At 44.0% G+C, this 15,656-nt stretch overlaps 1 protein-coding gene across 1 annotated transcript; it reads left to right on the forward strand.

The window, feature by feature from the left end:
* The first annotated feature begins 1,622 nt into the window (after positions 1–1,622).
* On the forward strand, positions 1,623–14,559 carry DACT2 (dishevelled binding antagonist of beta catenin 2). Its single transcript, XM_041473906.1, has 5 exons — positions 1,623–1,952; positions 7,736–7,868; positions 9,289–9,351; positions 9,448–9,576; positions 11,980–14,559. The coding sequence occupies exons 1-5, from the start codon at positions 1,713–1,715 to the stop codon at positions 13,782–13,784; spliced, it is 2,370 nt and encodes a 789-aa protein (XP_041329840.1). The 5' UTR covers positions 1,623–1,712; the 3' UTR covers positions 13,785–14,559.
* The last annotated feature ends 1,097 nt before the right edge of the window (positions 14,560–15,656 follow it).

Consider the following 15,656-nt stretch of genomic DNA (forward strand, 5'->3'; position numbering starts at 1 on the left):
CTAAGCACTGTATGGCCACCAGTCATTCTTGTTCCATCTACAGCTGGAGACATTTGTGAATATTCCTACACAATTTATCAGAGTAGGACCTCTCAGGACCCCTTCTGACAACCTCAACTTTGCAAGGTAAATACTGTTCTCAAATCTTCAAGGAAAACTGTTGAAAGTGACACAATGAAAGCAAGGCTTACATCTTACTGAGACTATCAAATGTGTTGCACAGGACTGTAAACAAACACATGAATAATTTGCCCCTCTGTCCCCAGCAGGAGGTGGATTTGGCATTGCTCTAGTACTTCTAGCACTCCTAAAGCTGGAGGCTGGTACAGGAAAAGATAAACTGGCTGCAGTCTCAGTGGTGGACACAGTCACCCACACATGGTGTTGAGAAGAGACTAGACAAACAGATGACAGAGCAACTGGTTCCCGCTCCCCCAACTCCTATCCCAGCACAAAGACAAGTAGCATTCAAACTAGAGGTGCTAGCTTTTAAAGCTATGCCACAGATTAAAAGGAGGATAACCACAGATAGATGGGCTTTGCATGTGATCTCTGGAGAATTCTTCATGGAGAATAATACACCTTTCCTGACATTATATCAATCAAGAATGTGGCACACAGTGATCTTGGGATATGTAGATGCTTCCTATTTCTGTGTAGGCAGCAGAAAAATTATGTCTCCTGTAGCATAGTCTCTACTGTGTTCATCAGATTCTTGCTATCTGGGTTTCTTGTCCCCTGCTGCATCACTACAGATTATGCATTCTGTCTTTGCTGCCTGTAAGCATCTACCTCTGAAGAAACTGCAGCTGTCTGTCTTGGGAGCTTTAAATGCTGACATTTCTTGGTAGCAACAGCACCACAGTCTTGAATTTCCATGGCCAACTGTGTTTTCATGTCCAATTCAAACCACATCCTGAGCCCTTCAAATGACTTAAGGGGGGAATGAGCTACATCTTGACCTCACAAGACAGAACCCTGCCCTGCTTCCAAAGTGAGAATCAACAATTCAGTACAAGACAGCGAACTTGTGCAGTGAGATCCCAGATGGGTCGGTTTCTGGAGATCAAGATGGGTGCCAGTGCTGTGCCTGTGACTGGCAGGAGGCACCACCAGCCAGGAGGAGAAGGGATAGAGTCACAAGCGCCACGTTCTTCGCACCACATCCTCGCATCACTTTAATTTACACGCGGCAGCATTAGAACACCGGCTCGGCTCCGGTCTCCGCAGCATCTCCGGGGACCGCTCCCGGCCGGAACGAACGCTCTCACCCCGGCGCCCTGCGCCGATTCTCAGCCCCTGTCTCTTTCGGGAGAGGGTGGGCACCCCAGCCCTTTTCGCTGCTGGGGGGAGGACGAGGCAAGGGCAGCCCCCCAGGCAGAGGCAGGGACAGGGATGGGGCAGGCAGGAGCCGCCCCCGCGCGGGGCGGAGGATGGGAGCGCTGGCTCCTCGCCCCGCGTCTCCACCCGAGAGGCGGCCTTGGTACTGCCTGAAGCCGTAGCCGCTTCGCTTCGCTCCCGCCCTCCCTCTCTCGTCCCCACCTCTCCTCCAAAACCGCAGGAGTCGCTACGGTTCCGCTTCACTCTCTCCGGTGCCAGCGGCGGAGGGGGTGCGAGGGGACCTCAGTGCAGGCACGGCCCGGAGCGGGAGCAGCCCCGCATCCTCCCCGCTGCCCCTCTGCCATGGCCCTTGTCGCGGCCCAGCGCTGACGATGCTGCAGGGCGCCCCACGGCCGGGCGGCTGGGATCGCGGCCGGGTGGGCGAGAGGCTGCAGGCGGCCCTCGCCGGCCTCCAGGAGCTCCAGGTGCTTCGGGAGAAGCAGCGGGAGCTGGTGCGGGCCGCCCTGGCCATGCCGCAGCGCCCGGCGGCGGGCGGAGAACAGCAGCCCCTGTCCGCCCACATCAAGGAGCACCGTCTGGAGGTCACCCTCTGCGCCCTGAAGGAGCAGCTGGTAAGGGACCGCAGTGGACGGGACGCCCCGCTGCCCGGCTCCGTGAGCCCAGCCGCGGTGCCGAGAGCGGGCGGACAGAAGCGGCGCTGGGCTGTCAGACACCCGGCTCCCCTTCGGGAGCCGCCGGCGCCGTGCCGGCACCGAGGGCACGCGGGGCGCTGCAGCCGCGGCCCCTGCGCTGCTCCCGCCCCGCCGGCCGCCGTTCCTCCGCGGGCAGGGGCGAGCGACCGGGCCGGGGGCGGTCGGGGCGAGCCCCGCCACAGCCGCTGTAGCGGGCGGGCGCTGCCGCGGCTCAGGCTGGGCTCGCCCGGACAGCCCGGAGCGGGCAGTGCTGGCGGCGGGCGCCGTGCCAGCGGGAGCGCTGGAGAGAAGTTGTTAACCCGGCGCAGCTCATTCATAGGTGCCGAGGAGTAGGCGATGATTAACTTCTGTAATACTGCGCTCAGCTCTCAATGGCAGCAGCCCTTTGCATAGGAGATCAAGAGAGACGCGGGCTGAGATACACCTACATAAGCGCTCGGGGGTTTGGGTGGGTGTGTGCGCGCACACCTCTGCGCCTCCACCTGTGAGCGCGCACCGGTGTATGCCCGAGCGGCTGTGCGCCAGTGGGAGTTGATCTGCCAGGAAACGCTCCGTGGGACGGGAGTACTTTGTTCTTTCCACGGATTGCGTGATCAAAAGGGGAGAATAACTGAATGCCTGACCTTGTATTTGAAGTGGCTGCACCAGCCACTCACACAGGGTTTTTTTTTGAAACTAAAAACCAATTCTGAATTGTAGCTGAAACGAGTTTTATAGGTGAGACAATAGTCAAAGCGTAAAGGGCTTTAATCTCTAGTATGGGAAATTACACACTTCAGTAAACTCAGACTTAGTTTCAGTAAACTCAGAACTCAGTTCAGAATCTTTTCCCTCGCTGTACTGGTGCAAGTCTTGGCCATCAGTTATCCATCAGGTGTGAAAATAGAACGGTTATTCGCTCCCCATAGGCAGCTTTCTCAGGCAGCATCTCAGGATAAAATGGGCTTTAACTTTCAGGGAAACCTAGCCACCACTGTGTGAAAACACAGCAGCAGGCATATCTTGATTAAGTTAAGAAAATACAAGACAAGTGGACAGCCAGCCACTTGATTACCCATCATTGATAGTCTTAACTAATGGCTCTACTTTTTTTTTTTTTTTTTTTTTTTTTAATTGAGCAAAAGAACTGAAGGCATTTATTGCCTGTTTGAGGCCAGTGGGGTAACAGGATCACACAATGAGCTCTGATCATAGTGACTGCACTTTTTTTCAAGTCAGCTGTTGTGCTGTAATTACTCGTTTGTCACAATATTTTTCAAATTAAAATAGAAGATTAATTTGTCAGAATTTTACTTGCACCTTACAAGGCTTTCCAAGAACGTGAGAAAAACTAGCCATTAAAATGGAAGGGAAAAAAGGCTACCCTTTTAACTGCTGCCCTTCAGAAATGTGTTGAGTGGACTCAAGAATAACTCTGCACGCCTCCAGAGAGGGACAGATTTCACCAGTAGGTGCCAGTGCAATTATAGGAAACGTGTCTCTTGGGATGCCTGGGAAGGAAGTGTTCATAAAGCTTCAGAATAATGACTCAGAAGTACATAAATCCAGGTACAGGTTCTTCAGCAAAAATACAGTTGTGCTTAAAGTAGTAATACAGAGCTCTTCTGATTGACCCATGGCTCCTGAAGGCTTTTCAAACTGTACTGTTCAGGCCTCCTTGTAGCTTTATTGGTTTTTTCCCCCTGCAAATTGCAGGTGTGTATCTGAGTAGAGGTGCATACCTCAAATTTCCTTAACAGCAAAGTAAACCCAGTTGAAAACAGGCTTGTCACAGATCTAGGATCTCAGTGACCAGAGGCTGAAAACTTTCCCGGTGACTCATGAACAGTGTATTGCACTTAAAACCCATGAAAGTTCTGTTCATGATTGCAGGAAATGAAGTTAAAACTGAAAGCAACAGAAAATGCAGAGCGTAGCATTGCTCGATATGTCTTCAGCAACAACAGCAGCTGTTGTTGTTGGCCCATGGAGGGTACAGTATGTGATTGCTCTCTATAAACTTTCAGATTGAGAAACTCATTAACAGTGTAAATGTAACTTTTCCTTGCAGTGCACCTTGCTCCAGATTGCAAGGAGGACTGTAGCCCTGAGCTTTAGCGTTGTCACAGTTTAATTCATAAAAAGTTTCGTCCTCACAACATAAAATGAGAAAGCTGTGTCAGCTGAAAGTGGCTCAGGGCATCTTAGCAATGGAAACAAGGCAGATAAAAAGTCAAGCCAGACTTCTTCTCTAATGGTAGGATGAGAAACAGGAGAGCAGAGGCAGAAACCTTAAGGACTTGAGTCTGACTACTGGGAATAATAGAGCAGAACCATCAATTGCTGTAGGTACCACGCGTGGATGCCATTCTAGAATCTCAGTCTCTTCCCAACATTTACCAGGGGCAGTGATCAGCTGGCCTTCTAGCACTCTTCTATAGGCAGTCTGCTACCCCTAACAGTCTTGCCCTTTTTTGCCCTAACCACTGGCTCTTTTTGGTGGCCAAGGTATTTTCTGGCAACTGCAAATTACTACAGTGCAGGTGGGGTGAATTCTGTAGCAGAAGAGGAACTGAGTTAAGTGATGCCACCCACTTTCAGAGACCCTGAAGGTGCTAAGCTTCTGTTAGCCAAACTGTATCATAGTGACAAAGAGGAAAAAGAAGAGATGCAAATTCAGGCTAATGCAAAGAAAGAAATCTATGATTGCTGTCAGTGTAGGTAGATATCGAAGGCTGCAACATCCAGTATGTTCTCAGCTCTTTCCTCCGAGGACATATTTATAAACCTTATTTTATTTTATTTGAATCTGATTATTTTGTTTTGCAAGCTTTCAGATGGTTTATGATGTTACAAAAATGTGAGAAGGGGCACATTATATACTGAAGAGATAAAAACAAACACTCGGTATCCTGCATTTTACGCAGATTTTTTTTTTCCCTTTAGATAATTTTAAATAGAAGAAATCATCTTTTAAACCATGGATTTTATTTTTTTTAAATAACAAAATTTTGTCAGCTGAAAGAAGGAAGTCCTTCTGGAAGGAATTTACCTTAGAGCTCTATTACAAGTGTCTGGGATAGATTATAGTAATTTCTCTCTGAAACTGGCTGCTTTGCACCATCAGTTAAAAAAAGACCTATATGTGGGCAAAACTAGAAGAGAATGCTATGTTTTGTGCATTCCAGAATGAAGTCAGATTAATAGAATTATAGGATGCTAATCTATAACCAAGAAGTGTCAACAGCTCCCCTTTGACTTTGAAGAGATTAATAGTTGAGAAGAATAGTCAAGTATGACCAGTAGGTTTTGGTACCTTAATTTGGGGTGCCCGCTTGTGTTGATGTAAAGGAGCCTTCTTTACAGAGAGTGTTCTTCCTTCTGAAAAATGGGTAGTATGATGATACTCCAGATTTGCCTCCCCAAAACTGTAGTCCATTGATAGTACATGTTGTTTGGGAAAGTTTGGTCCCACACTATGCAGTGTCCAGAATTCTTCACAGCTGCATTGCCTAAAGCAAACAGATGGTTTTACATGCAAGTTTTTGTCACATGTAAAATTCATGTGAATAGAGGAAAAGTGTATTTAGGGGTTACTGTTGTGAGTGCTGCCCAATGTGGGTATCGGAGAGATAACAGCCTGAAACAAACACACTGGAAAAGGCATTCTTATCCAAATGGTTTGAGGAATGCCTCTCTTCATAAAGTGCAGAAGCAATTAACTGAATGATCAAAGCGGGGTCAGTGGCTGGAAACATGAAAACCCAGTGGTGTGAGGCACTATAAAAGGGTTAAAAATGATGATGTAAATCATGTGTGTTGGTTAAAATGCTGTGAAAGCGCAGACAGAACCTGGAGGTATAATAAATAATGTTTGAATACCTGAGAGCCTTGTGGCCTCTCTGTCATTAATCAGAAACCACAGACTGAGGGATTGGCTGGCAAAACATTAATCATTAAGCAATTAATTCCAGCCATGGAAACAAAACTCTGTGATTTCCTGAGTAGGTGGGATTGAAGAAGGCATGGCATGGTTTTGCTTTTTTACCATGAAATAAAGTAGTACTGAGGAGGTCATACATCCATCATTCAGATGGAATAGAAAATCTTGTTTATTATCCATTTCTTCCCTTCTTTTTTGTCTATGTGAAACAGGAAGAGGAAAATCAGGGAAAATCACTATGGATTTCTCTAGGAAGCAGTAATGAGCCTCTTGAGTTTAAACCTTTCTAGATGTGTGACTAACAAAAAGGGGCTTTATTTCTTGTGTCTTATATGTTCCTCCAGTCCTCTTTAAAAGCATGCTAAAAAATAGCTATTTTTTTTCTTCTCAGCAGCATCAGCAGCCTCAAGAGATCTCTTGTGAAACTCAGGGCATCTGTATTTTTTTTCCTTACAATTTCTAATAATCTACTGATTTCCTTAGGATCTTAGCTTTCTTTTCTTTCAGTATTTATAGCTATGGAGAAACCCATGCAAATGTTAAAAGCTGAATAATTTGTACAAAAGGAAGGAGGCAAAAATGTGCACATACTGATCTTGATTTTCTGATGTAATTTAAGATACTTTAATTGGTTCAAGGAACCTAGATTTTTTATTTTTATATATTTGAGGTTGGAAGTGCTTCTAGAACTTTCACTTGTGTTTTAAATATGAAATGTACACATAAAGAACAATCTTAATAATGTTTTTCTTATCATTACTGAGTGGAAACCCATCCCCTTGAAGGCATTGAGCACAACTTTACAACCTACTTCAAGAGACCACCTTTCTATAATGTACGGTAGGATGGATGGTGAGGTGTGATATAATTAGAAGCTGCCTAAATAGTGACAGGGCTTTAAATAATTTGCCAGATGCCACGTGAGAAGTTTGTGACAGAAACAAGTGTGCTTCTTTGGCTGGTACCTCACACTGGCCATCTGCCTTGCCAAGCTGATGGCATAAATACTGGGGGAGCAACTGCAGGAGCTATTACCTCAGGTCAGCCTGGTCAGTGATTGCAGTAGGCAACAGATCTAGTTGCTGGCTTCTGAAGGATTATTCACCATTTATTTTAAATATAGTAATTTCCCCAGCATATTCAAATGCCATCTTCTTCCAGGAAATGGGTGGAGATATCGGGCCACAAGACAAACAAGGAAAACCTACAGTGAAATAGATGTCAGAATTCTTGCAGTGTATCCTTTCAACTATAAAGATGTGTCATCAAAACCGAGGGTTTTACTAGAGTGGGCATGCTGCCTTTACTTGGTAGGGCAATAAGATACCTCAGCCACAGCAGTTTCCTTTCATCTGGCAGATCTTAAGAGTTCATGCAGACAATCCATAACGTTTATCTTCTTTTGGGCTCAGAGACAGTGTATGGCAAAGTGTGGTGCAATAAGAATATGTTAATAAGTTAAAAGACTTCTGTCATATTTAGAGATACAGTTCCTGCCACGGGTATAACAAGAAAGCCAAAAGTTAAAATAAGTACCTTCAGAGTGTGTTTTGAGAACATGTTTAGCTAGGCAGAAGACAATATACACTAAGAAACTAAATGTTTTGTCCTTGTCCATTAGTTCAGTCTTGTTACAGAGAGCCAACTGCAACAGTCCCTAGCTAAGGAAAACACTTAATGAGAATAGAATCTTGCTGTCACAGATGGCCTGAATTCATGCATTCCTGCTGAGATTCTAACTGTGATTATTCTTCATTACCTCCTTCTTCCCTTGGTTTAGTCTCGTTTGAGGAGACAGGATATCGGCTTGAAAAGCCACCTGGATCAGCTAGACCAGCGAATAAGTGAGCTGAAATTGGACGTCAGTAAGACCTCCAGTGAATACTTGGATAGTGACAGCCGGCCCAGCTCAGGTAATGTGTGCTTGGCTATTTATTTCTAGGAGTATGGTGCTAGGAGAACTGAAGAGTGTCAACTGCTAAGCAAAACTCTCTGTATTATTTGGGCACAAATGGTGCCCCATGGCTGACGTGGATAATAGTCATCTGGCACAGAGGGGGCTCACATAGCTGCTAGGAATTTTCCTGCAAAGTTGATTTAGTTAGAAAGTGCTCACTTACTCAGGCAATATTCTTTTTGGATTTCTTTTTTTTTAATGAACCTAGTAGCCACACATGGAAGGAGAAGGAGACAGATTTATTTATTAAATTACCTTGTGCAGTGTAGAATGACCACTGGTAAAATAGCTAGAGTACTTAAAAGAAGTGGAGACCAAAATCAATATCAACACTCTGCTTGAATCCAGGAAGGGTTCTAAACCTCACTAGGGCTTTGAAAATCATTATTGCAGTGCTCCTATCAAATGAAGTTATGTAGAAGCAAAACAGCACTATTAAAAGACACTGAGAAAAACTATGCCGACAGAGTAAAGCTCTCATAGAAAGATACTGGGTATCAGGTTTCTGCACTGATTCACAGAGAGGCTGTACTGCAGACTTTTATAGCTAGGATGTCTGTCAAAACCGGTTTCTGTTATCTAGTCAGAGACAATGAAAGTAGTTCTTCTAAACAGAGTTTTTGCAAAGCCTCAAGTCTTCCGTGAGACAAGGAGATTTTTTTTTTTTTTGCGTACAACATACGGATTTGTAGCCTGGTACTCAGAGGGCATGTAAAAAGTGCAAGTTTCTGTTGTGTGTTTAAGTTCAGGAGTTGTGTGTTTAGACACATGCACATAGTTCAAAAGAAAATATTCCTTCTCTGTGCTAGAGAGGAATAATAAAATTTCCTACCTTGAATTTATACAAAGCCTTTTTTAATGCTTGCACAGTTACTGGAAATAGTCTCAATACTTGGAGAGAGAAGTCTCCATTCTCTGCCCTTAGGCATTCCAGCTATCATAGACTTGGCAGTTCTGATCACAGGCTAGTTTTGCTCTAACCAATCCACTCATCCAATCCATTCTTGTATGCACCTAGTACAAGTTACAACAGTGTCAGAGGCCCCTGTCTTACACCAGTTGCATCATAATCCCCAAAGACATTCCCCAGTGAAGAACTGGGCATGATGGTGCAGCACTTCATCCCATCCCACCCTCAGAACTAAGTAGGCATGTGTGTGCCAAGCTGGCTCAGGGCCTAAGTAAATATGCAGAAGCCCAGTGAAGGTTGGTTGAATTAGAGTATACCTCTGCTGATGTTACCTTAATAAATGATCACAAATTTAGGCTTGTGGCACATAGCAAATGAGGATTTATTTTATCCTCTGCACTGTTTTTCTACAGAGCATGTTTAGTTGCTGTAAATTCAACATATCCTATTTATTTTAACTCTGCAGGATTCTATGACCTGAGTGATGGTGGTTCCTGCTCACTCTCCAATTCTTGCACCTCTGTGTACTGTGAGTCTATCTCCTCATCCCACACCAGTCTCTTACCCAGCTCTCAACACCCTAAAACGAGGCTCAGTGTGTTTGATTACCGACCCAAATCTGCAGATGAAACTACTGTGCACACCACCAGCTTCCAACAGCAGGGGACCTATGTCAGCGATGGATGTCGGATTGCAACTAGCAGAGATGTTTCTGGGACTCCTGCCAGGTCCAGACCAAGGCCTGTTTCCACAGGTAATTGATAGCAGAACTGGGTACTTCATTCAAGAGAAGGGCAGATTGCTGGTTATTACCCTTAGGACCTTGTTTAGCCATGTGTAATTAATATATAGCTCTCATTTTCAATATACAAAGTGAGAGTAGATCAAAATCACAAAACCAAACCGTTCACTGTCCCACTTCCCCGTGTCTCCATGCTCCTGATACTTTTAAACAGTAAAAAATACTAGAATGAATCAATAAAAAATATGTAGATAAGACAGTAACAAATACGAGGACCTATGCATTTAGAAATGGAAAAATACTCCAGTGTATGAGATAAAATTGTAAAGACTATTAAGACATTTTTCTTCAGTTTCAGTATTTGAAATACCTTGTGTGAAAGTGCAGGAATGTACGAAGGATTTCAAGTAAACTCAAAATTCTCTATTTACACAAATTAATCTTGACTCACACAATTACTCTTTTTTGTAATTTATGATGTACAGTTAGGGACAAAAAATGCCAAAAGTTAATTGACTATCTAGAGAGCAGGCATGAGCCTAAAAGTGGATCAGCCATGAATTTGCATCATACCTTCAACGCAATGGACAAGTCTATTAATATTCCAGATCTCTTGTTTACCTTCTGTAAAGTGACATCATATCACTTCTTATCACAGATTCTTCCGTAGCCTCAAAGCAATCTGGTGTTAGAGTGATCCAGCAAGATGTGTAGCAGTTCCATTATAGAAACAGGGAAGCTATGGGGAACGTCATTTCAAGTACTGTGCCACTCTGGAATCATTCCCACAGCTACTTGACCTGAGCTTAACTCACCTCTGGCTTGCTTGGAACAGAAACAAAGACCACCTATTCTATACTTAGGTGTGTAGACACACCTGAAGGGATGACAGTAATTACAGCACAAAAGCAAAGTCTTCTCAAGACTTGTCAAAAGCTGAGTTTAATGACCCATGGCTTCCATGTTCACATTGCACACATTTTGCTCTCTCAGAAACTTTCCTGCCTTAAAACATGTTGCTGAGACTCCAGGGGCTTTATGTTTGGTGTTTTGGTTTCTTTTTCATATAGCACAAAAACGGATACTGAGCTGATACTGAGCAGGGGTGTGGGAGAGAGACTTCAGACCTCCTTCAGCCCTTCTTCCTGGCTAAAGCCTCTTGCTTCCTTCACAGTGAAAAACAAAAGTAGTGGGTATAGCCTTGAAGAAACAATTCTTATAAAGTTGACCATATTGCAGGAAGTGAAGCAAGATTTTCCTTCAGAAAATTATCATTTGGAGAGGGGAAGAAATTTATCTTTTCCTCTCCTTAGAGGAAATTGCAAGTACAGACCAATTGCGTTTTCTTTCATTGGCAAGCAGAAAGCTTGCTGAGACATTGCAAGCACAGCATGCTTTTGACTCCTTCCTGTTTGTTTGCAAAAGAGCGCAGCATTACACACTGCCAACAATTTCTTAAAGAATTTTTATTATGAAATTAGGTTGTTAACCTTTGTCATGGCAGGTCTGTGCATAGGTAGTGCACTGCAGACCACCCCAGAATTCTGCAATCTTTTAAAAGCTTCCTCTAACAGGACATAAATAGTCATCGTGTGACTATTCACATAGTTTGTGGATGATGCGGTTTAATGTGATGGTTGAGTTTCATGATAGCATGAAGCACCCACGAAATTGGTTAACTGAGGATTTGTTGACACTGAAGTCTGCATTGTAGTACAGAGAAATCCAAGCTAACTGGTTCCAGAATTCTTGCTCCCAGAGGTAACACAGCACCCTAGTGCTCTGTTGAATGACATGTCTGGATGGAAGAACCTTTCTTCACACAAGAACACAGCCTCTCCTCTCTATACATAGGAGATGCTGCTGGGAGGAGGGTTCTGCAGTCAAGAAGAGTAAATTACAGCACCCTTGACAGTACTCCACAATAGAAGAGATAGGAGTTGGTGTCTATAAATGTCATCTTCAGAGACTATACTTCCCACATGCCTGAGTAGTTAGCCTTAGATTTTTTTCCTCTGTGAAAATAAAGATTCTTCAGTTCATTCTTCTACGGCTTCTCTGCTAAGAAATAAAAGTAATCCCTTGGTTTTGTCTAGTTGGGTTCCTGCTGGTCTGAGGATATTTTTTTGTACATGCATAGATTTACTTTCATCCAAGTAGCACAATATAAATTTCCTGCAAAGGTAAGAGTTTTATTATTGGCATTAAAAGGCATTTTAAATTCTGTTGTGCTTAGGTGATAAAAGCTTTGAAGTAATTAATTGACCTTGGAAGACTGAAATTACTTTCTTTATCCATGCTACTGATTTTAGTAAAAGCTATCACATCTCTCTGATACAGCACTTTTAGCATGAACCAGGTTGATTGTAATTGTCTGTGGTTTAATTAGGTTGTTTATTTTCATCCACTATATAGGTGACTTGGAAAAGCTCATTCCAGCGGACACTAGATTTCAGAAAGAAATGGATCCTAAATCCATGTTGCCTCTGTGCAATAATGGAGACATGCACTTGCTCAGCCTGGACCCCAAATTCCAGAATGACCTGGTCTCCAAGAATGGCATAGATGTGTATCCTTACCCTAGCCCCCTCCATGCAGTGGCTTTACAAAGTCCCCTTTTCTCCCTGGTGGGAACATCCCCAAAATCAGACTTCCAAACTCCTCCCAGCAAACCTATGCCTAGTACAACAGGTCCCAGCTTGATTAAGACTAGGCCAACCACTGAGGTCAAGCCAGGGGGTTACATCAATAAATTACTGCAGCTGACGAGATGCAAAGGGAGCAGTCGGGCTGAGGCCAGTGAGTGGGTTTTACCAAAGAACCAGCCAGCCGCAATGCACCAGAGACTCATTATAACCCCCAGCACTGGTGGAGTGAAAATTAACAGCAGCAGTAGCCAGCTGGAAAAGCAGACAAGTTCTCTGGAGAGTAACAAAGATGAAGGGAAGCTGTCACGAGAGGTGCCAGAGGGAGAATGTGCCAAGCAGCAGGAGATCATGAGCTGTATGAATGACGAGCAGTCATCCACTGGACCTGTCACAGAACCATCAGCTGTGAATAGTTGTTATCCTGCCAAGTCAGCAGCAAGGGGCTCTCCTCTGGCAGAAGAAACAGAGAGCAGCGTGGAGCGCAGTTTGTCCTACTCACAGCTGTGTCAAGGGGACTCTAGCCCAGACACCTGGAATGCTAAAGCTGTCCCACCCAAAAAACTGCCACCCAAAAAACAAAGGTGTGGCAATGCCAAGTTGGCTTACACTGGCGGTCGTGAACGAGTGGCACGAGCTGAGTTTGTCCATGCTCATTTTGTCCCTGCAGAATCCCATCAAGTCCGGGTAAAGTTTGCCAGCTCCAAAACAAAGGCAGTGAAGATAAAGAGGAGGAACAGCGAAAAAGTTGTTCGACCTGGGAAGCAAGCCTTCTGCATGGAGAAGGTGAGAGGGTCTCATGGGGCCACCAAGCTGCCTGCTGAGTGGAATCCACTCCAAAGACCACAAGGAGTGAAGAGCCTCATGCGGAGACCTTCGTATTCTGGTGACATGGCTGGCAGATCATGCTCAGAGTCAAGTCTGTTCCCAGTGCAGGTCAGGCTCCCCACTGTGCCATCCAGGCTAGAGCTCTACGGAGCCTCTGCCAATGCACTGTATTCCCTGGAAGCAGCTTGTGCAGACACAGCCAACAGGAAGAAGCAGCGCAAGTGGCAGTCCACAGTGGAGATCTCTGCCAAGGCCCACCCAGCCAGCCTGTCTCACAGCTTTGGCCCGGGAGCACCAAGGCAGCCAGCAGGGAGAGCTGGCATCCTGCACACTGTCAGCATGAGGGCTCACTCCAAGGGTCAGCACTACGGAGATTGTGCCAAAAGCGAGTCAGACCACTCTGAGTACTCTGCAGAGTGTGCTTCCCTCTTTCATTCCACCATCGCAGAGACCAGCGAAGGGGAGGTCAGTGATTTCACAACCAACAGATTTGGGGACAGTGAATCCAGTGAAGGTGATTGGGATGGCAGCAGTAACAGTAGCAGCCTTGCTCTTGACTATGATGTGGGGGATGAAAGTGAGTTGATTTGGCCTGAAGGTTCAGTCAGACAATCCGTGACTGTCCAGGCCTCTTCCAAGCCTCTTCCTCCAGTGCCCAAAATCTGTCGCATCAAAGCTTCAAAGGCACTAAAAAAGAAGATAAGGAGGTTCCAACCTGCCTCTCTGAAGGTCATGACCATGGTGTAAGGGAGAACAAGCATCTATTTCTTACAGTGAGACATCCTGCTGGCTCTCATTTGCAAAATAAAAGGACTAGTGCAGAGAAAAGGTCTTTCTTAAAGGAGCTCTGAATAATCCCTGAGTCTACAGAAGGAATCTGTTTGTTAATGCCTGGACATAAATGTCACTGTATGTAATTCCCTCTTTTGCCATTTATTCTGTAAATATGAATCTCTGTGTATATTATGTGATTACTTTTTTAATTACCCAGAAGGGTCACCATGGTAAAAATGAAAAGAACCTCCCCTGTAAGATTTTAGAGGTAGGCCCTTGGTGGTTTTTTAACCATATGCTCCCACAGAATCAGACCAGACAGTAAGACTTGCTAAGAAGAAAGTATACTTCCCTCTTGCAGTCTGAAGTCTGTATTACCCATCCAGCTGTTATTGTGGTCATACGGAAAAGCTCTCTTTCCTACATAGTTTTATTTTCAGATCAGCCATCCCATACCTTCTCCCAAACATCAGGAGGATGAGTCTTCTTCCATAAAAACATAGTATGCTTAATCAAGAAGGCAAGTGTATTTGTGAATGAGAACAAGATTTCAGTTTGCTTCCTTTTTTTTTTTCAAAATAGCATAGGGTTGTTTTTTCAACACCCCTCTTTATGATGTTCCATGTTATTCATTTGTTGAATGGATGAAAGAACGTGAGGGCCACATGCCACAGTGTGTGATTAGCTGAGACTGAGATAATAGCTTTGCCCCTGAAATTGCAAACTCAATAAATACTATTTAATGTACTTCTGCAAATTATGCTTGTCTGACTTTGATGTCTGAAAAAAATTATTCTGGTCTATGATATGAGACAGTTCTGTGTTTTTATGATAACTGTGCAGAGGGGTTCTTTTATCTTTTCAGAGGATCACTGTAGCTCAGTCATAACCAGGGTCTGCTCTCCCTCTACCTCAGGAAAGCTTTTTCAGCACCTGCTTCTAAATGAAAGGATTTGAAAATGGTATTTATATTGAGGACAGGGTAGTTTTTAACTGACTCACTTAAAGTGATGAAATTTTGTCAGAAGAAACTCTTAATTTAAAACATATTTATGTATACGTAATGTGTTTTGAATGCATTTAAGGGCACTGATATGAAGTTTTATATCAGTGTCTAAATTGAAGAAGTCATTTAGTAAAGAAGTCACAAAATGAATTTTTTGTGTTCGGACAAGCAGCCCTAATTCTTTCCTCTGAGCACAGCAATCTGGAAGCTGAGCTGAAGTTCACCCTGAATTTACAAAAGAGCAGGTATTTCCCTCCTACATATTTCAGTGCTCAGTCTGAGTACATTCCCGGCCTAGGAGATGTAGGCATTACCTCATTCAGCTGCCTGAACTGGGTCTGAAACAAAAAGTGCTTTGCAGAAACTGGGTAAAAGAATGATTGTTTATTCCAAAGATTCAGTAGCAAACAGAAATATTGAAAGACAACTTTCACCCAATGCCTTCAATTTAGAAGCTACTTTATGTTTTGAAACCACTCAATTTTCAAATAATTTGTAGAAAATGAGAAAAGTAAAAGGTATGTAAAGTCATTTAATTCAAGTATTCTAACTAGCACATCATCCTTACTGTAACTAGGAAAACATTACATTTTAGTCAGTGGAATATGTTTGAACATTTTTTCATTGTTCCAAGAGCATTGGACATAACCACTCTGGTAGGATTAGTTGGAGAATTTCACAGGTCTGGCAGTGGTTTCTTGTTCAGCATGTCTAGCAACAGAACAAACAAAACAGTGATTTATGCTTTGTTGACTTTCTACACCATGAAAGGATTCATTTTTCCATTTACACAAAAGGTTTCATTTGGGGGAGTGTGTCAAAAGTTACATATGATCTTT

This window comes from Pyrgilauda ruficollis, unplaced genomic scaffold (assembly GCF_017590135.1).
Source record: "Pyrgilauda ruficollis isolate IOZ18807 unplaced genomic scaffold, ASM1759013v1 scaffold307, whole genome shotgun sequence".
In the NCBI taxonomy this organism is placed as follows: Eukaryota; Metazoa; Chordata; class Aves; order Passeriformes; family Passeridae; genus Pyrgilauda; species Pyrgilauda ruficollis.

Bases quoted from the DNA above. Each gene is read 5' to 3' on its own strand.
- DACT2 (XM_041473906.1), top strand. From the start codon at position 1,713: ATGCTGCAGGGCGCCCCACGGCCGGGCGGCTGGGATCGCGGCCGGGTG. The intron at 7,869-9,288 runs GTAATGTGTGCT...TTAACTCTGCAG, and splicing joins TGACAGCCGGCCCAGCTCAG to GATTCTATGACCTGAGTGAT. The intron at 9,352-9,447 runs GTGAGTCTATCT...CCAAATCTGCAG, and splicing joins TTCTTGCACCTCTGTGTACT to ATGAAACTACTGTGCACACC.